The 25,306-nt window shown below is 44.9% G+C and overlaps 1 protein-coding gene across 1 annotated transcript in view; it reads left to right on the top strand.

Annotated features, from left to right (window-relative positions):
• Positions 1-25,306, top strand: part of cnksr2a (connector enhancer of kinase suppressor of Ras 2a) — a 775,384-nt gene that overhangs the window by 550,322 nt on the left and 199,756 nt on the right. Inside the window, exon 15 of the mRNA XM_086006247.1 lies at positions 5,090-5,319. Coding sequence (XP_085862373.1) covers positions 5,090-5,319 — 230 coding nt within the window. The remainder of the gene's footprint in view (positions 1-5,089; positions 5,320-25,306) is intronic.

Genomic DNA, 25,306 nt, shown 5'->3' with positions numbered 1-25,306 from the left:
GGTCTTCAAACACTCTCTTCCTCAGGCGACCGAAGGCTGCACTGGCACACTGAAGGCGGTGTTGGACTTCGTCATCGACGTCTGCCTTTGCTGACAGTAGGCTCCCGAGGTATGGAAAGTGGTCCACGTTGTCCAAGGTCTTGTCTTGGATTTTGATAATCGGGGGGCAGTACTATGTGGCAGGGGCAGGTTGGTAGAGGACCTTTGTCTTACGGATGTTTAGTGTAAGGCCCATGCTCTTGTACGTACCAGTCCCCACTAATGTAGAGGTGATGATGCATCTGCATTCTCTGGAGTTCTTACAAATTCCTGTTGGTTTAAACATATTCATGCACTAGCCACATGTGCTTGAGATCTAACTTCTTCATGCAAAGGATGGTTAACATAAAAGGGAACCCAAAAATCTTCTACCGGCATGTAAAAAGTATGCGGGTAGTAAGAGGCTGGGTGGGGCCTATTAGGGACAAAAAAGGTGATATATACTTAGAGGCGCAGGGCAAGGCTAGAATACTCAATCAATACTTTGTATCTGTGTTTACTAAGGAGGTGGATGCAGACAAAATATCAGTAGAAGTGGAAAAGGTAGAAGCAATGGAAGGGGTGAATATTGATAGACAGGATGTACTAGAAAGGCTGGGTATGCTTAGAGTGCACAAGTTGCCTGGCCCAGATGGCTTGCATCCCAGGTTGCTAAGGGAATTGGGGGAGGAGATAACGGAAGGGCTTGCCATAATTTTCCAATCTTCCCTAGATGCGGGCGAGGTGCCTGAGGATTGGAAAGTGGCAATTGTGACACCAAGAAAGGGCGTAAGGACAATTCTAGTAACTGCAGGCTGGTCAGTTTACCATCAGTGGTGGGTAAAGTTTTAGAAACAATAATCAAGGAAAAAATTAACGGCCATTTGGAGTGGTTTAAGCTAATTAAGGAGAGCCAACACAGATTTGTAAAAGGCAGATCATGTTTGACTAATCTAATTGAATTTTTTGATGAAGTAACAGGGAGGATTGTGTTGCATCATAACAGATTGGTGAAGGAAATGCAATGGATGTTGTCTACATGGATTTTCGGAAGGCTTTTGCTGACAATAGGCTCCCGAGGTATGGAAAGTGATCCACATTGTCCAAGGTCTTGTCTTGGATTTTGATAATCGGGGGAAGGCTGGTTAACAAAATTAAAGCTCATGGAATAGGTGGGTCAGTGGCAGCTTGGATGAGGAATTGGCTTAAGGACAGAAAACAGCGAGTTGTGGTAAATGGCTGTTTTTCAGACTGGAGGATGGTAGACAGTGGTGTTCCCCAAGGGTCAGTGCTGGGGCCACTGCTTTTTTTGATATATATATAAATGACCTGGATATTGGAATACAGAGTAGAATTTCTAAATTTGCCAATGACACCAAACTTGGGGGTGTGGCGAACAGTGAGGATGATACCAACCGACTGCAACAGGACATAGAAAGGCTAGCAGAATGGGCAGACAAGTGGCAGATGGAATTTAATACAAAGAAGAGTGAGGTAATGCATTTTGCCAGAAGGAACAGGGAGAGGCAATATACACTTAATGGCACAGTTTTAAAGAGTGTGCAGGGACAGAGGGACCTGGGAGTTAATGTGCATAGGTCCCTGAAGGTGGCAGGACATATTGAGAGAGTGGTTAACAAAGCATATGGGATCTTGGGCTTCATAAATAGAGGTATTGAGTACAAAAGTAGAGAAGTTATGCTGAACCTTTATAAAGCGCTGGTTAGGCCACAGCTGGAGTATTGCGTCCAGTTCTGGTCATCACACTTTAGGAAGGATGTGAAGGTCCTTGAGAGGGTGCAGAGGAGATTTACCAGAATGGTTCCAGGAATGGTGGATCTTAGCTACAAGGACAGGTTGGAGAAGCTGGATTTGTTTTCATTAGAGCAAAGGAGGTTGAGGGGTGATTTGATAGAGGTGTACAAGATTATGACGGTTTGGATAGGCTAGACGGGGAAAGGCTGTTCCCACTAGTTGATGGTACAAGGACTAGGGGACACACATTTAAGGTTTTGGGCAAGAGATACAGGGGGGATGTGAGAAAAAAATGTTTACGCAGCGAGTGGTGAGGACCTGGAATTCGCTGCCGATGGAAGTGGTGGAAGCGGAGACACTCAATGTTTTCAAGGGGAGACTGGATAGGCACTTGAGGGAAATAAACTTCTATGGCTACGGGGATAGAGTGGGGGAATGAGACTGACTGGGTTGCTCTACAGAGAGCCGGCACGGACTCGATGGGCCGAATGGCCTCCTATTTCTTTTTTCTTCACCACAGAAGTTAACAGTACGACTACTGGTGCATTAGGTTGCCTTATTTAATGAATAGAGTGAGCCTTGTGGGTCTGATGGTCTTTTCAAATGCTCATATTTTTCTTCCTGAGATATGGGCATTGCTGGCAAGGCCTGCATCTAATTGCCCAACCCTAGTTGCCTTTGAGAAGGTTCTTCTTGAAACGATGCAGCCCATGTGGTGACGGTGCTCCCACAATACTGTTAGGTAGGGACTTCCAGGATTTTGACCCAGTGACGATGAAGGAAAGATCGGGTTTTGACTTTACAAATTTGTGCCTGGACTTTCCTTCACTTGCCCCAGGAGGGTCAGGGTTAAACGTCCGCCTGCTACCAGACTGGAGGCTGCTGTTGATGAGGGAAATGCTGACAATAAGAACATAAGAAATAGGAGCAGGAGTGGGCCATTCGGCCCTTCGAGCCTGCTCCGCCATTCAATGAGATCATGGCTGATCTTCTGCCTCAACTCCATTCACCGGCCCTATCGCCATATCCCTTGATGCCCTTACTAGTCAGAAATCTATCAACTTCTGTTTTGAATATACCCAATATCTGAGCCCTCACAGCCCTCTGGGGTAGAGAATTCCAAAGATTCACCACCCTCTGTGTGAAGAAATTTCTTCTCATCCCAGTCCTGAATGGCCTACCCTTTATCCCGAGGCTGTGGCCCCTGGTTCTAGAGAATGCTGCAGTGGGACCATCACTGCAGCACCCAAAGAAGCCGGGACAAGGTTAAAGGGACACAGGCACTGAAGTTCAGAGGGATATTTAAATGTTAGGCCTCGATCTGAGAAGGGGTCCAACAAAGGTAAGGATGCGCAGCCCAATGAATGGGATAAGTGGCCACTACAGGGCTTTCTTCCCCCAAAAGGGATTACCGCCTCCCCTCTCCTGAGATATGGGCATTGCTGGCAAGGCCTGCATCTTATTGCCCAACCCTAGTTGTCCTTGAGAAGGTTCTTCTTGAAACGATGCAGTCCATGTGGTGGAAGGTGCTCCCACAATACTGTTAGGTAGGGAATGGAGGAAGGCAGGGAAATGGGGCGGCTTGCTGGCCCCCACCTCTTGTCATAATTTATGTGTGGTGGGTAGGATAGAATGTCCAGCAGCCAGCCAAATGGGGGAAAATCCAGGTTGGGGCAGGGAGGTGGCAGTGGGCCTCATTACCCCATTTTCCTGTTGTTGCCACCTGATTTAGGGTGGGATAGCAGAAGAAAAGCCATGTCTTGGTGTCTTTAGAGCCCTTGCAACTCAGAATTGGCTCAGACTTGTTCAAAATACACAAAAACCTCAAAGAAAATTCTGTTGCAAGTAATTTTTACTCTTTAAAAAATGGGTGATTAAGTGGAACAAAAAGAACTCCCGAGGAACTTACCTTCCCTTTTAATACAGGAAACTTTGGTTTATCCGGAGGTTAAAAGTCCGGAAAGTTCTATCTACCGGCAAAATTCAGGAGCCGTTTCCTGTAAGTTTTTTTACTTCTCGTTGCTTTTTTTTTCCCCAGTCAGGCTCTGCAAGGTCTGTAGCTAAGCAACAGCTTCAGCTAGAGACGCTTTTAAGCTGCAGCCGACTGTTTTGAAGCTGTTGCTAAGCAACAGGGTTTATTGATTCACACGGAGCTGAAAATCTCCGTATGTTTCAACATGTCCGGCAGTTTTGATCTAACGGCAACAGCTCGGTCCCGTCGGTGCCGGATATCACAAAGTTTCCTGTAATGAACATTTGAAAACACATTTGCCAGTCTGCTATAATTTACAATTTGGAGATGTAGGTAATTGCACTCATGGCTTATTTACATTATTCTTTTCTTCACTCCCTCCTTCCCTAATGGAGATATCTCACCTCTGTTCAGCAAGCCTGCAACCAACCTTGTTTCAGTTCTGGAACCAACAGTGTGAGCGCTCACAGAGGGCAACCCATGTTCTACCAAGTAGTACTGAAGATGGGATAGCTACTCAGCGGAACGTAATCATGGGTATAGTTTCCCACAGTTATGGTAGTTGGGAGCAGTACTGCTGACTGAAGTAGCCTAATTTTCCAACTGCCGAGACCTTTTTTTAAAAATTGCTCTTATCCGGTTTCTGATTTCCTACAGTCTCCTGAGTTCTGGCAGTTTCGAGCTGCTCCTGAGGAAAGCAGCGCAGATACTGCCCCTGACTTCCAACAGACCTTTTCCCTTTCATGTCCAGCGCTATTCTCAGCAGAGAGAAGGCCGGGCAAAATCTGCCGGCGTATCACTTCGTCACCATTCCAGGTCAGAGACGCCAGGGCTACAGCCTGGCGTCTGGCCTCAGCAGGATGAAACTCTAGCTGTGTAGTTAAAACGTGAACATGAATCTTGGGTAGAGTTATGATCATCGCCCACCCCCACCACCCTCCTCCTCCTCCTCCGCCTGCCGAATGTCGAGGTGACTGCTTAGAACATGTTTGGCAAGCCTGTGAAGATTTAAATATGCTCACCACTGAGGGGAAATTGCAAATCTTTTGCATCAACTGTATTTTTGCCCCAAGAAACTGCAGTAGTTCTCCAGGGAAAGGGGGAACACAGACTTGTTACCTGATTTTTTGAAGTGTAGAGTAGACAATAATCTCTGGTAGTTCCACCACTGAGAACAGCTGTTGAAACATCATGGCACTTTTTATGGCTTTATATTGAGAAAATAAGCACTGTAGCAGATAAATGTTTTATAGTGCAGTTCTTTTTTTTAACACAGCCTTTTCATGTACAAGCTTATTGCTCTTTACAAGGTTGCTTATTATGCATTATTTCTGTTAAACATAGAAAGTTCACTGATGAGGTACATGAGTGATGATAAGATCCCCATCATTCAAGAGGAGTATTTAGTTAAAAGAGACACGGGCAAAAGATCCAGAAAGAAGAGTGACAAGTTAAGCAGTCCTAACCATCCCATCAGCCATTATGCACTGCCAACACCAGTACACCTAGATGCTATTCGACAGGATTCCCTGAGTACACCGCTGCCAGAAACCAACACCATCACCCTGTACCATGTAAGTAAATGACGGCTTTAACTTTCTCTTGAACAACCGCTGACTCAATACAGGAAACTCTTTTTTATCCAGCACCGACGGGACCGGCGTGGTGCCGGTTTATCAAAAAGTCCAGATTACAGAGAGGTATAGTTAAAAAGTACGAGAGCCCCGTACACAGCAACAAATCCAGGCTTCCCTGTTGCCTAGCAGCAGGTGCAGGAACCCCGGCCACAAGACCCAGGCATCCCTGTTGCTTAGCAACAGGTGCAGGAACCCCAGTTACACAGCCACAGATCCAGGAACGGCCACTAATATGAAGTAAAAATGACCTGAACCTACTCCTGAATTTTGCCGGTTAACAGAGATTTCCGGTTATTTAGGTGCCGGTAAATCGAGAGTTTCCTGTACCAATGAAGTTTGCCTTGAATAGTCCCTTCTGTTCACTCAGGTACGCTTTAACCTCAAGAATCCAATCCAGATAGAAGTGCGACTAGTTTCAGAAACCACGGTATTCTTTGGAGGCATTTAGTGGCACTATAAAAAATTCCAAAATAATCACTTTTAGTTAACACAGGCAGACAAGAGCAGTGGAAATGTTCGCTAGTGCTGTAGGTTGTATTCCTATTTCATATTACGAAAGAATACCTACATCAATGCAAGACAATATGCTTGGGAGTGATTTACAAACTATTCAAGATGGTGGAATTAATTCAACTCCAAATAATATATTTATTCAGGATTGAATCTGACTATTTCAGCTACCATTAGGCAGTGGATATGATGTGACTGAGGATCCCCGGGTAGTGTGACATAGGACAAAGAGCATTGTGGCCGATTATGATGTTAGAAACCTGGAAATATAAAGCACCCTGTGACAGTCTGTAATATTACAGGTTCCTCACCCCCATAATATTTTGTATACTATGGAGCCATTTCATTGATCAATACAAAACAATTTTGCTCACGATAAATTTTGTTGAAATGAAGGCAAATAATTCTTCTGTCCAGACCTACAGCAATGTGATTGACTCTTAACTGCCCTCTGAAATGGCCGAACAAGCCACTCAGTTGTATCAAACTGTTACAAAAAGGTATAAGAATAATAAAACCGGATGGACCATCTGGCATCGACCTAGGCATCGGATTCAGACAAGGCAAAGGCACATCGAGCCCAGCCGACCCTGCAAAGTCCTCCTCACTAACATCTGGGGAACTTGTGCCTAAATTGGGAGAGCTGTCCCACAGAGTAGTCAAGCAACAGCTTGACATAGTCATACTCACAGAATCATACCTTTCAGTCAATGTCCCAGACTCCTCCCTCACCATCTCTGGGTATGTCCTGCCCCACCGACAGGACAGACCCACCAGAGGTGGTGGCACAGTGGTATACAGTCGGGAAGGAGTGGCCCTGGGAGTCCTCAACATTGACTCCGGACCCCATGAAGTCTCATGGCATCAGGTCAAATATGGACAAGGAAACCTCCTGCTGATTACCACCTACCGCCCTCCATCAGCTGATGAATTAGTGCACCTCATGTTGAACACCACTTAGAAGAAGCACTGAGGGTAGCAAGGGCACAGAATGTACTCTGGGTGGGGGACGTCAATGTCCATCACCAAGAGTGGCTCGGTAGCACCGCTACTGACCAAGCTGGCCGAGTCCTGAAGGACGTAACTGCCAGTCTGGACTTGCAGCAGGTGGTGAGAGAACCAACATGAGGGAAAAACCTACTTGACCTCGTCCCTACCAATCTACCTGTCACAGATGCATCTGTCCATGACAGTATTGGTAGGAGTGACCACCGCACAGTCCTTGTGGAGACGAAATCCCATCTTCACACTGAGGACACCCTCCATCGTGTTGTGTGGCACTACCACTGTGCTAAATGGGATAGATTCAGAACAGATCTAGCAGCTCAAAACTGGGCATCCATGAGGCGCTGTGGGCCATCAGCAGCAGCAGAACTGTATTCTGCCGCAATCTATAATCTCATGGCCCCGGCATAAACCTCACTCTACCATTACCATCAAGCCAGGTGACCATACCTGGTTCAATGCAGAGTGTAGAAGAGCATAGCAGGAGCAGCACCAAGTGTACCTGGAAAAATGAGGTGCCAACCTGGTGAAGCTACAACACAGGACTACATGCATGCTAAACAGCAGAAGCAGCATGCTATAGTCGCAGCTAAGCGATCCCACAATCAACGGATCAGATCAAAGCTCTGCCACATCCAGTGGCGAACGGTGGTGGAAAATTAAACAACTAACGGGAGGAGGTGCCATGAATATCCCCATACTCAATGATGGCGGAGCCCAGCACGTGAGTACAAAAGACAAGGCTGAAGCGTTTGCGACCATCTCCAGCCAGAAATGCCGAGTGGATGATCCATCTCGGCCTCCTCCTGAGGTCTCCACCATCACAGATGCTAGTCTTCACCCAATTCGATTCACTCCACGTGATATCAAGAAAGGGCTGAGCGCACTGGATACAGCAAAGGCTATGGGCCCCGACAACATCCCGGCTATAGTGCTGAAGACTTGTGCTCCAGAACTAGCCGCGCCTCTAGCCAAGCTGTTCCAGTACAACTACGACACTGGCATTTACCCGACAAAGTGAAAAATTGCCCAGGTATGTCCTGGCCACAAAAAGCAGAGTAAATCCAATCTGGCCAATTACAGCCCCATCAGTCTAATCTCAATCATCAGCAGAGTGTTGGAAGGTGTCGTCAACAGTGCTATCAAGCGGCACTTACTTACCAATAACCTGCGCACCGATGCCCAGTTTGGGTTCCGCCAGGACCACTCAGCTCCCGACCTCATTACAGCCTTGGTCCAAACATGAACAAGAGAACTGAATTCCAGAGGTGAGGTGAGAGTGACTGCTCTTCACATCAAGGCATCATTTGACCGAGTGTGGCACCTAGGAGCCCTAGTAAAACTGAAGTCAATGGGGCTCAGGGGGAAAATGCTCCACTGGCTGGAGTCATACCTAGCACAAAGGAAGGTGGTTGTGGTTGTTAGAGACCAATCATCTCAGCCCCAGGACATCGCTGCAGGAGTTCCTCAGGGCAGTATCCTCGGCCCAACCATCTTCAGCTGCTTCATTAATGACCTTCCATCAATCATAAGGTCAGAAGTGGGGATGTTTGCTGAGGACTGCACAGTGTTTAGTTCCATTTGCAATTCTTCAAATAATGAAGCGGTCCATGCCCGCATGCAGCAATACCTGAATATCCAGATTTGGGCTGATAAGTGGCAAGTAACATTCGCACCACACAAGTGCCAGGCAATGACCATCTCCAACAAGAGAGTTTAACCACCTCCCCTTGACATTCAATGGCATTACCATCGTCTAATCACATATAAGATTGTGAGGGGGCTTGATCGGGTGGATGCGGTGAGGATGTTTCCACTGATGGGTGAGACTAGAACTAGGGGGCATAATCTTAGAATAAGGGACTGCCCTTTCAAAACTGAGATGAGGAGAAACTTCTTCACTCAGAGGGTAGTAAATCTATGGAATTTACTACCTCAGAGAGTTGTGGAAGCTGCGACATTAAATAAATTTAAAACGGAGATAGACAGTTTCCTAGCTGATAAGGGAATTAGGAGTTACGGGGAGAGAGCAGGGAAGTGGACGTGAGTCTAAGTTCGGATCAGCCATGATCCTATTGAATGGCGGAGCAGGCCCGAGGGGCCGTATGGCCTACTCCTGCTCCTACTTCTTATGTTCTTATGTTCTTATTATGTAATCCCTCACCATCAACATCCTGGGGATCACCATTGACCAGAAACTGAACTGGACCAGCCACATAAATACTGTGGCTACAAGAGCAGGTCAGAGGCTGGGTATTCTGTGGCAAGTGACTCACCTCCTGACTCCCCAATGCCTTTCCACCATCTACAAGGCACAAGTCAGGAGTGTGATGGAATACTCTCCACTTGCCTGGATGAATGCAGCTCCAACAACACTCAAGAAGCTCGACACCACCCAGGACAAAGCAACCCGCTTGATCGGCACCCCATCCACCGCCTTAAACATTCACTCCTTCCACCACTGGCGCACCGTGGCTGCAGTGTGTACCATCTACAAGATATATTGCAGCAAAGGCTTCTTCGACAGCACCTCCCAAACCCACAACCTCTACCACCTAGAAGGACATGTTCCCGTAAAGGTCAAGGGTGGTTCCAAAAACCACAGGGAACCTTGGATGTCAGGGGATATACGAGAATGGATTAGGAAAAAAAGGAGGGCTTTTGGCAGATACAAAAGGCTAAAGACGGAGGAAGCCCGAGAGGAGTACAAAAAGTGCAGGGGGATACTTAAAAAAGAAATTAGGAGATCAAGGAGGGGCCATGAAATAACACTGGCGAGCAAAATAAAGGAAAATCCTAAGATGTTTTATAAGTATATTAAGGGTAAGAGGATAACTAGGGAAAAAATAGGGCCCATTAGGGACAAAAGTGGCAATCTGTGTGTGGAGCCGGAAGATGTAGGAGGGGTTCTAAATGAATTTTTTGCATCTGTTTTCACTATGGAGAAGGACGATGTAGACATAGAAATAGGGCGGGGGGACTGTGATATGCTCGAACATATTAACATCGAGAGGGAGGAGGTATTGGCGGTTTTAGCAGGCCTAAAAATGGATAAATCCCCAGGCCCGGACGAAATGTATCCCAGGCTGCTGTGTGAGGCAAAGGAAGAGATTGCGGGGGCTCTAACACATATATTCAGGACCTCTCTGGCCACAGGGGATGTGCCAGAGGACTGGAGAACCGCTAATGTAGTACCATTATTCAAGAAGGGAAGTAGGGAAAAACCGGGGAACTACAGGCCAGTGAGCCTAACATCAGTGGTAGGAAAATTATTGGAAAAAATTCTGAGGGACAAAATTAGTCTCCACTTGGAGAGGCAAGGATTAATCAGGGATAGTCAACATGGCTTTGTCAAGGGAAGATCATGTCTGACTAATTTGATTGAATTTTTTGAGGGGGTGACTAGGTGTGTGGATGAGGGTAACGCAGTGGATGTGGTATACATGGATTTCAGTAAGGCCTTCGATAAAGTCCCGCACGGGAGACTGGTCAAGAAGGTAAGAGCCCATGGAATCCAGGGTGCCTTGGCACATTGGATACAAAACTGGCTTAGTGGCAGAAGGCAGAGGGTGATGGTCGAAGGTTGTTTTTGTGACTGGAAGCCTGTGGCCAGTGGGGTACCACAGGGATCGGTGCTGGGTCCCTTGCTGTTTGTGGTCTACATTAATGACTTGGATATGAATGTAAAAGGTATGATCAGTAAGTTCGCGGATGATACAAAAATTGGTAGGGTGGTAAATAGCGAGGAGGGTAGCCTCAGTCTGCAGGACGATATAGATGGGTTGGTCAGATGGGCGGAACAGTGGCAAATGGAATTTAACCCGGAAAAGTGCGAGGTGATGCACTTTGGGGGGACTAACAAGGCAAGGGAATACACAATGAATGGTAAGACCCTAGGCAAGACGGAGGGTCAGAGGGATCTGGGTGTGCAAGTACACAGATCCCTGAAGGCGGCGGAACAGGTGGATAAGGTGGTAAAAAAGGCATATGGGATACTTGCCTTCATTAGCCGAGGCATAGAATATAAGAGCAAGGAGGTTATGATGGAGCTGTATAAAACATTGGTTAGGCCACAGCTGGAATACTGTGTGCAGTTCTGGTCGCCACACTATAGGAAGGATGTGAACGCTTTGGAGAGGGTGCAGAGGAGATTCACCAGGATGTTACCAGGGCTGGAGCGCTTCAGCTATGAAGAGAGACTGGGCAGATTGGGTTTGTTTTCCTTGGAGCAGAGGAGGCTGAGGGGGGACATGATTGAGGTGTACAAAATTATGAGGGGCATAGATAGGATGGATACTGAAGAGCTTTTTCCCTTAGTAGAAGGGTCAATAACTAGGGGGCATAGATTCAAGGTAAAGGGCAGGAGGTTTAGAGGGGATTTGAGAAAGAACTTTTTCACCCAGAGGGTGGTTGGAGTCTGGAACTCACTGCCTGAAAGGGTTGTGGAGGCAGGAACCCTCACAACATTTAAGAAGCATTTGGATGAGCACTTGAAATGCCATAGCATACAAGGCTACGGACCAAATGCTGGAATATGGGATTAGATTAGACAGGGCTTGATGGCCGGCGCGGACACGATGGGCCGAAGGGCCTCTATCCGTGCTGTATAACTCTATGACTATGACTCTATGACAAGGGCAGCAGGCACATGGGAACACCATCACCTGCAAGTTCCCCTCCCAAGTCGCACACCATCCTGACTTGGAAATTCATCATCGCTGGATCAAAATCTTGGAACTCCCTCCCTAACAGCAGGGATTACCTTCACCACACGGACATGCAGCGGTTCAACAAAGTGGCTCACCACCACCTTGTCCAGGGCAATTAGGGATGGGCAACAACTGCTGGCCTTGCCAGCGATGCTCACATCCCCTGAATGGAAAAAAAAAATTTAATTAATTATTGCAAGGCTGACTGTAGAGGTTCCAGAGTGACTTCTTGTTACCAGGCACACTAGTTGAACTTATTTTATTTCATATTTCAGGTAATGGCTGTGGTCTCTGTCACTCTACTGCAGGACAGACTTCTGTTGCCTTTATCATCATTGCTATAATCCTTATCTTCCTCTGTCTCTCCAAGTGTTTGGCAAACAAATTCATTTTAACAAAATGGAAATAAAGTAGGCTGTTCAGCCATGCTCTCTCCCCATAGCCCTGCATCCTTCTCGGTTTCAAATATTTATCCAATTTTCTCTTAAATGGTGCAGTGGTCTCTGTGTGAACCACCCCCTGTGGTAAAACATTCCCTGTTCCATCAACCCTCGGCATAAAGAAATTCTTCTACCCCCCCTCCTCTCTCTCTTAGTGACAATTTTAAAGTGACGAGTCATCATCACTGACTAACCAGCCAGAGAAAAGAGTCTTTCTGCATTCAGCTTATAAAACACTTGATAGTTTAAAAACCTCTATTAAATCTCCCTTAAGTCTTTGCTCCAGTGGAAATTGTCCCAAAACCTTGTCTGTCCTCACAACTGTAGTTTTCCATCCCTAGCATCATCTGGGTGAATCTACACTATGCCTTCTCCATGACCTTAATGTCCCCTCCATGATGGGATGCCCAAAACCACGAATAGTATTCTAACTGTGGACTAGTCAAAGCCTTGTATAAATTTATTACTTCTTTACTTTTGTACATGCAATGCGAAGCATTCTATTCATACATCTTTACACATGGCCATGTCTGCCACACCATTACATTACTGTAAAACACATAACTATTATGCTTATTCTCTTGTAAGAAGTCACACAACACCAGGTTATAGTCCAACAGCTTTATTTGAAATCACAAGCTTTCGGAGCGCTGCTCCTTCGTCAGGTGAAGTGGAGAGATGCATAAAGACACAGCTTATATAGTCAGAGAATAATGTCAGATGTTTACAGGTAATCTTTCTAACTGCCATTTATCACACCTCGGCAGAGAGATAATCACAGCAAACACACCTGCCGAGGTGTGATAAATGGCAGTTAGAAAGATTACCTGTAAACATCTGACATTATTCTCTGACTAAAAAACTGTGTCTTTACGCATCTCTCCACTTCACCTGACGAAGGAGCAGCGCTCCGAAAGCTTGTGATTTCAAATAAAGCTGTTGGACTATAACCTGGTGTTGTGTGACTGCTTACATTTGTTCACCCCAGTCCAACACCGGCATCTCCACACCATGGCTTATTCTCTTAACATATAACACCAATTCCATATCCTACTTGTAAATATTCACACAGGGGCTAGGATTATAGTTGGTCACAGTGTTAGGTGAAAGACCTAAACCATAGATCTCCAAAAACTGGACTGTGGTGGACCAAAGCTGGAATAAAGAGAGGTTTTGCTCTTAAAATCCATACCCAGTTGTAGCATTCTACTTTTCTCCCTGAAGGGACTGTCTGAAGACAGAAGACACCAGCCCTTTCTCAAATCCATGACTCAAAAGATGCCAGGGAAGTTGTTCCAAGGCAAAAGCAAAATACTGCGGATGCTGGAAATCTGAAATAAAACAGAAAATGCTGGAAACACTCAGAAGGTCAGGCAGCCTCTGTGGAGAGAGAAACAGAGTTAGCGTTTCAGGTCAGGTCGATGACCTTTCATCAGAACTGGAAGATGTTAGAGATTAACAGCTTTTAAGCAAGTACAGAGGCAGGGAAATCGGCGGGATTGAGGGTGTGAGGAAAGAACAAAGGGGAAGGTCTGTGATAGGGTGTAGGGCAGGAGTGATTAAATTAAACTCCTATTCCAAGGAGTTGGTCCTCCTTTTAAAATTTCTAAAATCCAGCAAGAAATGGTTGAACCATTCCAGGCATTAACAGAGCAATTTGATCTGACCAATTAGGTCAGCTTTTAAAGTAATAGAACGGGTTTATTATTGGCTGAAGTGTCTATTTTGTCTTCATCTAATTCGCGTAATGTTTTGCACGACCAAATGTTAATCTCAGCAAAGAATTAATCGGCACTCTACCAGAGCTTTAACTTTTAGCCTACAGATAGATGAAAGTCCCTCTGAATATAAAGTAAGAATCTGCAATTGGCAGAGTGAGGTTGAATGCAAACATTTCACAATCATTAATTTTTTTGAAATATTACATTTCTTAGTGAGCGTTGACATTCCTTCCAAACCATTAACAGTCTGACTTGTACAAAACCTGAGGCTCAAGCTGTTAAGTTCCTGTTGTTTTGTCAGCATGTACTCCACAGGTTCTTCTCCAGATGTGAGTTCATATTAGAAATCAGTTTGAATTAGTAGATCGTTGTGTAAAATTATGAATTGCAATCATTAGTAAGGACAGCAAAATTGATGAAGTTCTTCAGCAGTCAGTACAGTAAGAAATCCAAGCATAATATTGCAGTGAGAAAGTTTATGGCTAGAATGAGTGATTAAATGGGCACTGTAGTAGAATAGAAGATGCTGAACTTCAGTAATTAAAGCCGTCTTTTCTCATAATTTGCTTTAATTTGTTGCATATCACTTATTGCATCTCCAGCATAAAACCTGTCACATCATTCACTATAGCCTTAAAGTATAACATTTTATGTTGTTTTGACCTATGCTGACTAACAAAATTGCCTAAACTGCTGACAGCCGCTCGTTCTCATTTTAAAGATAAGTAGAACACACAAACACATTATATTGAGTGACAATTTTTACAATTACTGCTGGCTCATGCCTTGTTCATCTAATATTAATGCAGAAAGCCATTACACCACACTGGGCTAAGATAAGTTGTACAATTCAAGAGCTGAGCACAAATATACTGTAGACTGAGAAGTAATATTGACTTATACCATGATTTGGTCCCTAAACCTGCGAGGGAACACCTAGTGGCTGTTATTCTAATTTTGCATAAAAACTTGCAACCACGAGACTAATTTAATTGACCTGATGAAATGTAACCACAATCCCCATGAGAAACTGTAGTTCACCATGCCACACTTAATGCATTGTGTGTTACAACAGTAACAATAAACCACCTAGGCTTTTCCTTTTTATTCCAGTCTGTCAATCTCATTTCTTTCCTCTTTCCATCTTGAAAAAGACTAAATAACTAATAATACTGGATCTACTGCACCGACCCAAATTAAAATACCATCAAAACATAGAGGGGCACAGTGCAAAGCAACTGATTGGTGCAGTGTATTAGAACATTATCCTTTCACCTGTTTTGTTCTGTGTCATGAAGATGAGGATTGAGGCAGAATAAATGTACTGCCAAACCCTCAACGCCTTAAGATAAAACGTGAAAAGACCACGGTGACATGAATCAACTGAGCGGCCTGCGGGTGGCGCTGTCCAGGGAGAGTATAAATACTCGGGCACGGGCCCAGCTTACGCAGGACATACTTAACAGGAACTAGTGAAGAACACAACTAGACCTCCATGTTGTAAAACAGTTGATTAAAGCTTTGTTTAACGCTTAGACCAAGTGCCTAGTAGTTTTCTTACGTCACATGGTGTGACAGAAGTTTGTTCTCAGCAATAAGAGACCATGATATAAACGCAAAACATGGCGCCCCACTTGACAAGATGTATTTACCTAACAAACTAACCAACGGTCCTAATGCACTTGTGACTTTATCACTTGTATTTATCAGTACATTTTTCTCACTGGATAAAATATTACAGTCAAGATGAACCAGATGTTTGTCCTTTAATTAAGTGCTTTGGGACAGTTTGCTACGTTCAAGGCACCATATCAATGCAATGTTGTTGTTAATTCCTTGATAACAATCAAAGTCAGAAGGGCCCTGATTTCTGTTCTTAGCATCTAATATAGTACAGTGTTGTGAGATTCTTGGGTGCTAAAGAGTTTCTGGTTTTAACCGCTTCATCACTGACCTGTATTTAGGTTTCAAGAAAATCCACCCATGGTGGTATCAACTTATTGTATTCTTTTTGGTGTGGGAAAAATGCCTCCATTCAAAGTACATTTCTCATAGCTCATGTTCATGTTCCCATGAAAGCATTTGTGGCCGTGAGAGTCAGCAACTTGCTCCCATCCTTCTGTCCGTGCTGCTTTGAAGTTGGGCACCAGGCAATGTACAAAAGCGAAGATGATTCTCCTTTCTTCCCATGTCGAAAAGTGCCTAGCTTTCTCACAGTGACACAGATGAGATAATTACCTGGGCATGTGGAAGAATCACAGGAGCAAACACATGGCGTAGCACTCGGTGGCTGTAGCATGTTGTCATCCCTGTACATTTCACTGTTCTAATATTGCAGTTGTGTTAATGGAAGTCAATGGAAATGAAAACCGGGAGAGCTGTAAAAGGGGCTGTTGATTCGCCCGTTTTACACTATCGCACAAAGTCAAAATGACCCCCATTGTGTCTGTTGCTTTCAGTACATATTTGAATAATTGTCAGCACCACCATAATGAAAAGAAAGTACCAACAGCAGGTATTAGAGCATAGGTGTTGATGGCAGAGAGCTGAATCCATTCCGTTATAACGCACTAACTCGAAATTTACTCCACAAGAAACGTACCTGTAGCCTTTTCTCTGATAATAAATAATTGGCTGATTATTGTTTCAACGTCATTGTTTCAATTGTATAAATCCATTAACTCCCTACTGTTAACAAGAATGACTACTCTTAGTCTGCTTGGCTCAGTTGGTAACCTCATTTTGCTGGGTCAAGTGGCTGTGAATTTGAACCTCACACCAGAGTTTTGCGTGTAGTGTGGGCTAATACCCCAGTGCAGGAATGCTGCATCGTGGAGCCACCATCCTTCGGAGGAATTGTTAAACTGAGTCCTGTTTTGCCTGTTCGGGTGCTTTAAGGGGACTTAAAGATCCCACAACACTATCCCTCACCAGCATTCCTCCACCAATCAGTATGCGTCTAAAGACCGATTGACTGGACATTCATCCCATAACTGTTTGCTACTGTATAATGGATGTCATGTTTGCCTACATGACAATGGTCACTGCATTTTAAAAAGAAATTCATTGTGTAAAGTATCTTGAGAAAAGGCACTATACAAATTGAAGGTTATTTTTAATTTTTAAGTGTACATCAATAAATCAGCTCATTGCTGCTTGTGAGATCTTGTGTGCAAAATAGCTGCCACATTTGCCTACTTAATAGTCACTGCACCTCAGAGAAATTAATTGCATTCAATTGCGTTCAGTCCTTTGAAATCTTTCCGAGAGATGTAAGTCTTGTATATCAATGAAAATGATTACTTATTTACTTTCAAATATTCCTTAATTTCATTGGTGAGAATACCTGAGACTTGTTATGAATAACAAATAATCTAACAATCAAAATCTCCGCATTAATCACTGTTTAAGAGTAAAATTGTTTATTTGATCAATATACAATGACGAGTCAATCAATTGAACAACTATTTGAGTAATTTTCACAATCTCAGCTGAGATGGAATTATAGATGATCTTCACACAAGCTTTATGAGTAATCTTTGGTTAACTTTTGAGTTCACTCCATAGTAAGGTTGTCACTTAAAGGAAGATTTTTGTTCATGGATTAACTTGTAAAGGGTCATGACTTTATCTCATGTGAAAACTCCAGCTGTTTCATAAGCTGGCAACTCATATGAAATGCTTAATATTTTTAGCTGTAAATTGTTTTTTGAAAATTTTGGTTTGGCAGAGGCATACGTTTTTGACATCTCAAAATGTAACGCATGTCCTTATGAAACCAAATCCAGAGGAAGTCATCATCGAATCCTTTTTGTGGCATAGCCTTTTTCTGTAGAGCTGTTAAAGAAAATAGAGGAGCCATTCATCTTATGTAGGGACCACTAAAGAAGTTCATTTTTGTACCAAACATATTAATGACTATTTCCCTTTTGTATTTAATCCAGAATGTTTGGTTATGTTGAGTTTACAAACACTGTAGCAAAGAAAGAAGTTTTCAGTGGGTTACAAAAAGGAAATGGATTTGGTCAGGTTTCATACTTTATTCTGTAGTTTTCATGTAGTATGTATTTTCCTAACAGTAGGTCATCTCATCAGTAAGTGTTGTTATTTGTGTTCTTTCATAAGTGTGAAATGCCACAAAGTTGTTTCCCTTAATTCAAAAGGATACATGAAATTCACGGCTAACAGTGGGATATTCTGTTCCTCCTATGGGCTCCAGTTTAAGTGGGAATTTTGAAATTCACATTTGTGTTTATGTTTGCTTTGGAACATTGAATAGGCCTGCTGATGCATGCATGCTAAATTTACTGAGTGAATTATTTTTCATTCAAAGCAGCTTTTATATTGGTGCGGCTTCAGTTTAAATTCCGGAGGATTGGCATCCATGAGGCAACTCCAACCCCTTATCCTTGTAGCAGACTCTTGCAGTGTAAATCATAAGAAGCTGGCTTTAGTTTGTGATACTACCTAAAACAAAGCTGTCAGTATAAAAACAGCTCAAGTGTCAAAAGCACTGAAAGTAGTATTCATTCCCATGTAACAACAGTTTACCATTGCTAAAAAATCAATATAAAAAAAACACTTTTTGTCTATAAGTAAATAAGTAAAATGAATGTCACTGTAATAGGGTGACCAATTTTTCTTACAAGTGTCATCGTTAAGTGATCACCAAAAGCCATCCTAAGCTATTCAGGAGACATGCAGAGAAAACCAAAATAGAGTAAAATTAATTCTTCATTAACTTGAAAGCAAAGACATTAAAAAATGGTTTAAAAATAAGAAGCCTCATTAAGCAGTGTAATAAATCCATCTGGGCCTTAAATTATATTCTAGCCCTAGGAGTAATGGTTACTATTTTTGATTTCTAAGAGAACCTTTTGGGTTCTACATTTCTTTTGATGTGACCTATTTTCTGCCAGCTAAATTAATAAAGTGATGTTCTGCTCAGAAATAATAATTAGCATTAAAAAGCCATGAGCTTGGGCGAGGTTAGATTTTGAAGAAGAAGGTAAGTATCGGGGATTATTTTAAACCTGACGTTTGCTCAGCTACATGGGAACTGTCTTGTGGGCAGCAGGTACAGGTTAAAAATCGAGCACCCAGGCTCACACCAATCTTCTGCTGAGCATTTTGAGCATGCACAGCTCATCTTAATAATCGAGTACCATTGGAAAAAGGTCCCACACCAAGTTTTATATCTTTGGATGAGGCTTTGTCCATAGCACAAGTCTCATCCATAAAAATCAGGTGCAGGGAAATCCCAGGACCTGGCCCAGAAACATAGAAAAATAAGAACAGGAGTAGGCCATTCGGCCCTTCGAGCCTGCTCCGCCATTCAATATGATCATGGCTGATCCTCTATCTCAATACCATATTCCCGCTCTCTCCCTATACCCCTTGATGCCTTTTGTGTCTAGAAATCTATCTATCTCCTTCTTAAATATATTCAGTGACTTGGCCTCTACAGCCTTCAGTGGTAGAGAATTCCACAGGTTCACCACCCTCTGAGTGAAGACATTTCTCCTCATCTCAGTGCTAAATGTCCTACCCTGTATCCTGAGACTGTGACCCCTCGTTCTAGACCCCCCTCAGCCAGCGGAAACATCCTCCCTGCATCTAGTCTGTCTAGCCCTGGCAGAATTTTATAAGTTTCAATGAGATCCTCTCTCATTCTTCTAAATTCTAGTGAATACAGGCCTAGTCGACCCAATCGCTCCTCATACGAAAGATTGGGTGTATCATAAAGGGAAAAGCTATGACTCGGAGACTAGGGTCCTCAATTTAAATAAAGGAAACTACGATGGTCTGAGGAGCGAGTTGGGTAGGATTGATTGGGGAATGGCACTCAAAAGGGTTGACGGTGGATAGGCAATGGCAAACATTCAAAGACCGAATGGATGAACTACAGAATTTGTTCATCCCAGTTTGGCATAAAAATAAAACAAAAAAGGTGACCCAACCGTGGCTAACAAGGGAAATTAGGGATAGCATAAGGTCCAAGGAGAAGGCATATAAATTGGCCAGAAAAAGCAATAATCCTGAGGATTGGGAGCAGTTTAAGATTCAACAAAGGAGGACAAAGGGATTAATTAAGAAAGGGAAAATTGAATATGAGAGTAAGCTTGCAGGGAACATAAAAACTGACTGTAAAAACTTTTATAGATATGTGAAGAGAAAAAGATTGGTGAAGTCAAGCGTAGGTCCCTTGCAGTCAGAATCGGGGGAATTTATAATGGGGAACAAAGCAATGGCAGACCAACTAAATACATATTTTGGTTCTGTCTTCACAAAGGAGGACACAAATAACCTCCCAGAGATGCTGGGGAACATAGGGTCTGATGAAAGGGTGGAACTGAAAGAAATCAGTATTTGTAGGGAAATGGTGTTAGGAAAATTGATGGGGCTGAAGGCCGATAAATCCCCAGGGCCTGATAATCTACATCCCAGGGTACTTAAGGAAGTGGCCCTAGAAATAGTAGATGCATTGCTGGTCATCTTCCAGAACTCGATAGACTCTGGAACGGTACCCATGGATTGGCGGGTAGCTAATGTTACCCCACTATTCAAAAAAGGTGGTAGAGAAAAGGCGGGGAATTATAGACCGGTAAGCTTGACATCGGTAGTGGGGAAAATGCTAGAGTCCATTATAAAAGATGTAATAGCAGAGCACTTGGAAAGCAGTGACTGGATCGGACAAAATCAACATGGATTTACAAAAGGTAAATCATGCTTGACTAATCTACTGGAATTTTTTGAGGATGTAACTGGTAAAATAGATAAGGGAGAACCAGTGGATGTGGTGTATTTGGACTTTCAGAAGGCTTTCGATAAGGTCCCGCATAAGAGATTAGCATGCAAAATTAAGGCACATGGGATTGGGGGCAAGGTATTGACTTGGATAGAGAACTGCTTGGCGGACAGAAAGCAAAGAGTTGGAATAAACGGGTCGTTTTCCGAGTGGCAAGCAGTGACTAGTGGGGTACCGCAAGGATCGGTCCTAGGACCCCAGCTGTTCACAATATATATTAATGATCTGGACGAGGGAATTGGATGTAATATCTCCAAATTTGCAGACGACACAAAGCTGGGTGGGAGGGTATGCTGTGAGGAGGATGTCGTGAAACTCCAGCACGATTTGGACAGGTTGGGTGATTGGGCAGAAACATGGCAAATGCACTATAATGTGGATAAATGTGAGGTTATCCACTTTGGTGGCAAAAACAGGAAGGCAGATTATTATTTGAATGGCAATAGATTGGGAGAAGGGGAAGTGCAAAGAGACCTGGGTGTTCTTGTGCACCAGTCGCTGAAGGTAAGCATTCAGGTGCAGCAGGCGGTTAAGAAGGCAAATGGTATGTTGGCCTTCGTAGCAAGAGGGTTCGAGTACAAGAACAAGGATGTCTTGCTGCAGTTGTACAGGGCCTTGGTGAGACCGCACCTTGAGTATTGTGTGCAGTTTTGGTCGCCTTACCTGAGGAAGGACGTTCTTGCCATGGAAGGAATGCAGCGAAGATTCACCAGGCTGATACCTGGGATGGCAGGAATGACGTATGAGGAGAGATTGTGTCGATTGGGCTTATACTCGCTGGAGTTTGGAAGATTGAGAGGGGAATCTCATCGAAACCTATAAAATTCTGTCAGGCCTGGACAGACTAGATGCAGGAAGGATGTTTCTGATGGCCGGGGAGTCCAGAACCAGGGGTCATAGTCTAAGGATAAGGGGTAAGCCATTTAGGACTGAAATGAGGAGGAATTTCTTCACCCAGAGAGTGGTGAACCAGTGGAATTCTCTGCCACAGAGGGCGGTGGAGGCCAGTTCATTAAGTATATTCAAGAAAGAGTTGGATATATTTCTTAAGGCTAAAGGGATCAAGGGATATGGGGAGAAGGCAGGGACAGGGTACTGAATTTGGATGATCAGCCATGATCTCATTGAATGGCGGAGCAGGCTCGAAGGGCCGAATGGCCTACTCCTGCTCCTATCTTCTATGTTTCTATGTTTATGAGCTTATTTGGGGGGTTTTTTATGTATGTATTTTGCTTCCTGGATTATTAATTTTTTCTGGGTAGCTCTCATTTTTTTTCTGCTGGTATTTTTCATTATTCCTGGTTACTGCTGGCTTTGACATCACACCTCACAAAGAGATGAGGATGGGTATTTCTTTGGGGATTTCAAACGTGCTACACAATTGAGATGAGGAACAAGAGTTCATTCGGGGCTAACAAATGCTGCTGGAATGAACCTTCAGGCATTTTGGCTACACCGGTCGTCATCTCAGAACTGCGCCTATGTCAGAAGAGACAATTCTTTGCCATTTTTGCTTAATAGGGTAGGATGCCACAGTTGGGTCATCTCCTGTACGACGACCTACATAAAATCTGAATCAAGGATGGCTTTTTCTGTCGAAGTGAATCTTTCATGCGGCCTTTTATTTTATTTGTTCCTAGGATGTGGGCGTCGCTGGCAAGGCCAGCATTTATTGCCCATCCCTAATTGCCCTCAGCTGCCTTCTTGAACCACTGCAGTCCGTGGGGTGAAGGTACTCCCACAGTGCTGTTAGGGAGGGAGTTCCAGGATTTTGACCCAGCAATGATGAAGAAACGGCGATATATTTCCAAGTCAGGATGATGTGTGACTTGGAGGGGAACTTGCAGGTGATGGTGTTCCCATGTGCCTGTTGTCCTTGTCCTTCCAGGTGGTAGAGGTCGTGGGTTTGGGAGGTGCTGCCGAAGAAGCCTTGGCGAGTTGCTGCACATCTTGTAGATGGTACACACTGCAGCCACGGTACGCCGGTGGTGGAGGGAGTGAATGTTTAAGATGGTGGATGGGGTGCCAATCAAGTGGGCTGCTTTGTCCTGGATGGTGTCAAGCTTCTTGAATGTTGTTGGAGCTGCACTCATCCAGGCAAATGGAGAGTATTCCATCACACTCCTGACTTGTGCCTTGTAGATGGTGGTAAGGCTTTGGGGAGTCAGGAGGTGGGACACTCGCCGCAGAATACCTAGCCTCTGACCTGTTCTTTTGCCACAGTATTTATGTGACTGGTCCAGTTAAGTTTCTGGTCAGTGGTGACCCCCAAAATTTTGATGTTGGGGGATGCAGTCATGGTAGTGCTGTTGAATGTCAATGGGTGGAGGGTAGATGCCCTCTTGTGGGAGATTGTCATAGCATGGCACTTGTGTGGCACAAATGTTACTTGCCACTTATCAGCCCAAGTCTGAATGTCATCCAGGTCTTGTTGCATGCTGGCATGGACTGCTTCATTATCTGAAGGGTTGCAAATGGAACTGAACACTGTGCAATTATCAGCGAACATCCCCACTTCTGACCTTATGATGGAGGGAAGGCCATTGATGAACCAGCTGAAGATGGTTGGGCCGAGGACACTGCCTTGAGCAACTCCTGCAGCGATGTCCTGAGGCTGTGATAATTGACCTCCAACAACCGCAACCATCTTCCTTTGTGCTCGATATGACTCCAGAAAGTGGAGAGTCATTCCCCCTGGTTCCCATTGACTTCAGTTTTACTAGGGCTCCTTGATGTCACACTCGGTCAGTTGCTGCCTTGATGTCAAGGGCAGTCACTCTCCCCTCACCTCTGGAATTCAGCTCTTTTGTCCATGTTTGCACCAAGGCTGTAATGAGGTCTGGAGCTGAGTGGCCCTGGCGGAACCCAAACTGAGCATCAGTAAGCAGGTTATTGGTGAGAAAGTGCTGCTTGATAGCACTGTCGATGACACCTTCCATCACTTTGCTTTGAGAGTAGACTAATGGGGCGGTAATTGGCCAGATTGGATTTGTCCTGTTTTTTTGTGGAGAGGACATACCTGGGCAGTTTTCCACATTGTCGGATAGATGCCAGTGTTGTAGCTGTATTGGAACAGCTTGGCTAGAGGTGCAGCTAGTTCTGGAGCACAAGTCTTCAGCACGACAGCCGGGACGTTGTCGGGGCCCATAGCCTTTGCTGTATCTAGTGCGCTCAGCCATTTCTTGATATCACGCGGAGTGAATCGAATTGGCTGAAGACTGGCTCTGTGATGGTGGGGACCTCAGGATGGATCATCCACTCGGCACTTCTGGCTGAAGATGGTTGCAAACGCTTTAGCCTTATCTTTTGCACTGGCGTGCTGGGCTCCGCCATCGTTGAGGATGGGAATGTTCATGGAGCCTCCTCCTCCCGTCAGTTGTTTAATGGTCCACCACCATTCATGACTGGATGGGGCAGGACTGCAGAGCTTTGATCTGAACCGTTGATTGTGGAATCGCTTAGCTCTGTCTATAGCATGCTGCTTCCGTTGTTTAGCATCCTGTGTTGCAGCTTCCCCAGGTTGGCACCTCAATTTTAGGTACGCCTGGTGCTGCTCCTGGCATGCTCTTCTACACACCTCATTGAACCAGAGTTGGTCCCCTGGCTTGATGTTAATGGTAGAGTGAGGGATATGCCAGGCCATGAGGTTACAGATTGTGGTGGAATACAATAGCCCAGTTTTGAGATACTAGCTCTGTTCTGAACCTATCCCATTTAGCACGGTGGTAGTGCCACACAACATGATGGAGGGTGTCCTCAGTGTGAAGACAGGACTTTGTCTCTACAAGGACTGTGCGGTGGTCACTGCTTCCAATACTGTCATGGACAGATGCATCTGCAACAGGTAGATTGGTGAGGACGAGGTCAAGTAGGTTTTTCCCTTGTGTTGGTTCTCAATTCAATTTTATTTGCCATATGTAACCAGTACAAGTACAAGTACAATGGAATGCTTACTCCCCGTAGGGACGCGTCAGCTATTCATACAGTGCCGCGTTCAGAAAGTCAATACAATGGCTTCCCGTGGCAGTGGGAGCACGATGTCCCTCAGCCGCTCCGTCCTCCTCGTCACCGCGGCCTCCTCCTCACTGTTGCCGGCTCCAAGTGGTGGCCTGCTTTCCCGCTCACGATCCGACCTCTGGCCGCCATGCCCGGCTCTCCTCCTCCCAGTTGGACTGCGAGCTTCCCGCCATGGAGCTGCCGGCCGACGTGCTGCAGCGGGTCGTCGTGGCTGCTGCTGCTCGTTGCGCTGCGCTGCCTCCGCCCGACTCGCCAAACACATCGTCGGGATGTGAATGCTCCGGTCGCCGCGGCCTCCTCCTCACCGACGTCGGCTCCACGGTCCGATGGCCCGGGGCCTGCTTCTCCCTCTCACGGTTCGGCCTCTGGCCTCTCACCACCTGCTGCAGGCTCAGTATGGCAGCTATGTCCTTCAGGATTCGGCCAGCAGTGGTGCTACCGAGCCACTCTTGGTGATAGACATTGAAGTCCCCCACCCAGAGTACATTCTGTGTCCTTGCTACCCTCAGTGCTTCTTCCAAGTGGTGTTCAACATGGAGGAGTACTGATTCATCAGCTGAGGAAGGGCGGTAGGTGGTAATCAGCAAGACGATTCTTTGCCTATGTTTGACCTTATGCCATGAGACTTCATGGAGTCCGGAGTCAATGTTGAGGACTCCCAGGTCTACTCTCTCCTGACTGTATACCACTGTGCCGGTGGGACAGGACATACCC

The sequence above is a fragment of the Somniosus microcephalus genome, chromosome 14 (assembly GCF_052327205.1).
Source record: "Somniosus microcephalus isolate GS21.2 chromosome 14, FLI_Smic_1.0, whole genome shotgun sequence".
NCBI lineage: Eukaryota > Metazoa > Chordata > Chondrichthyes > Squaliformes > Somniosidae > Somniosus > Somniosus microcephalus.
This window is presented reverse-complemented; position numbering and strand designations above follow the sequence as displayed.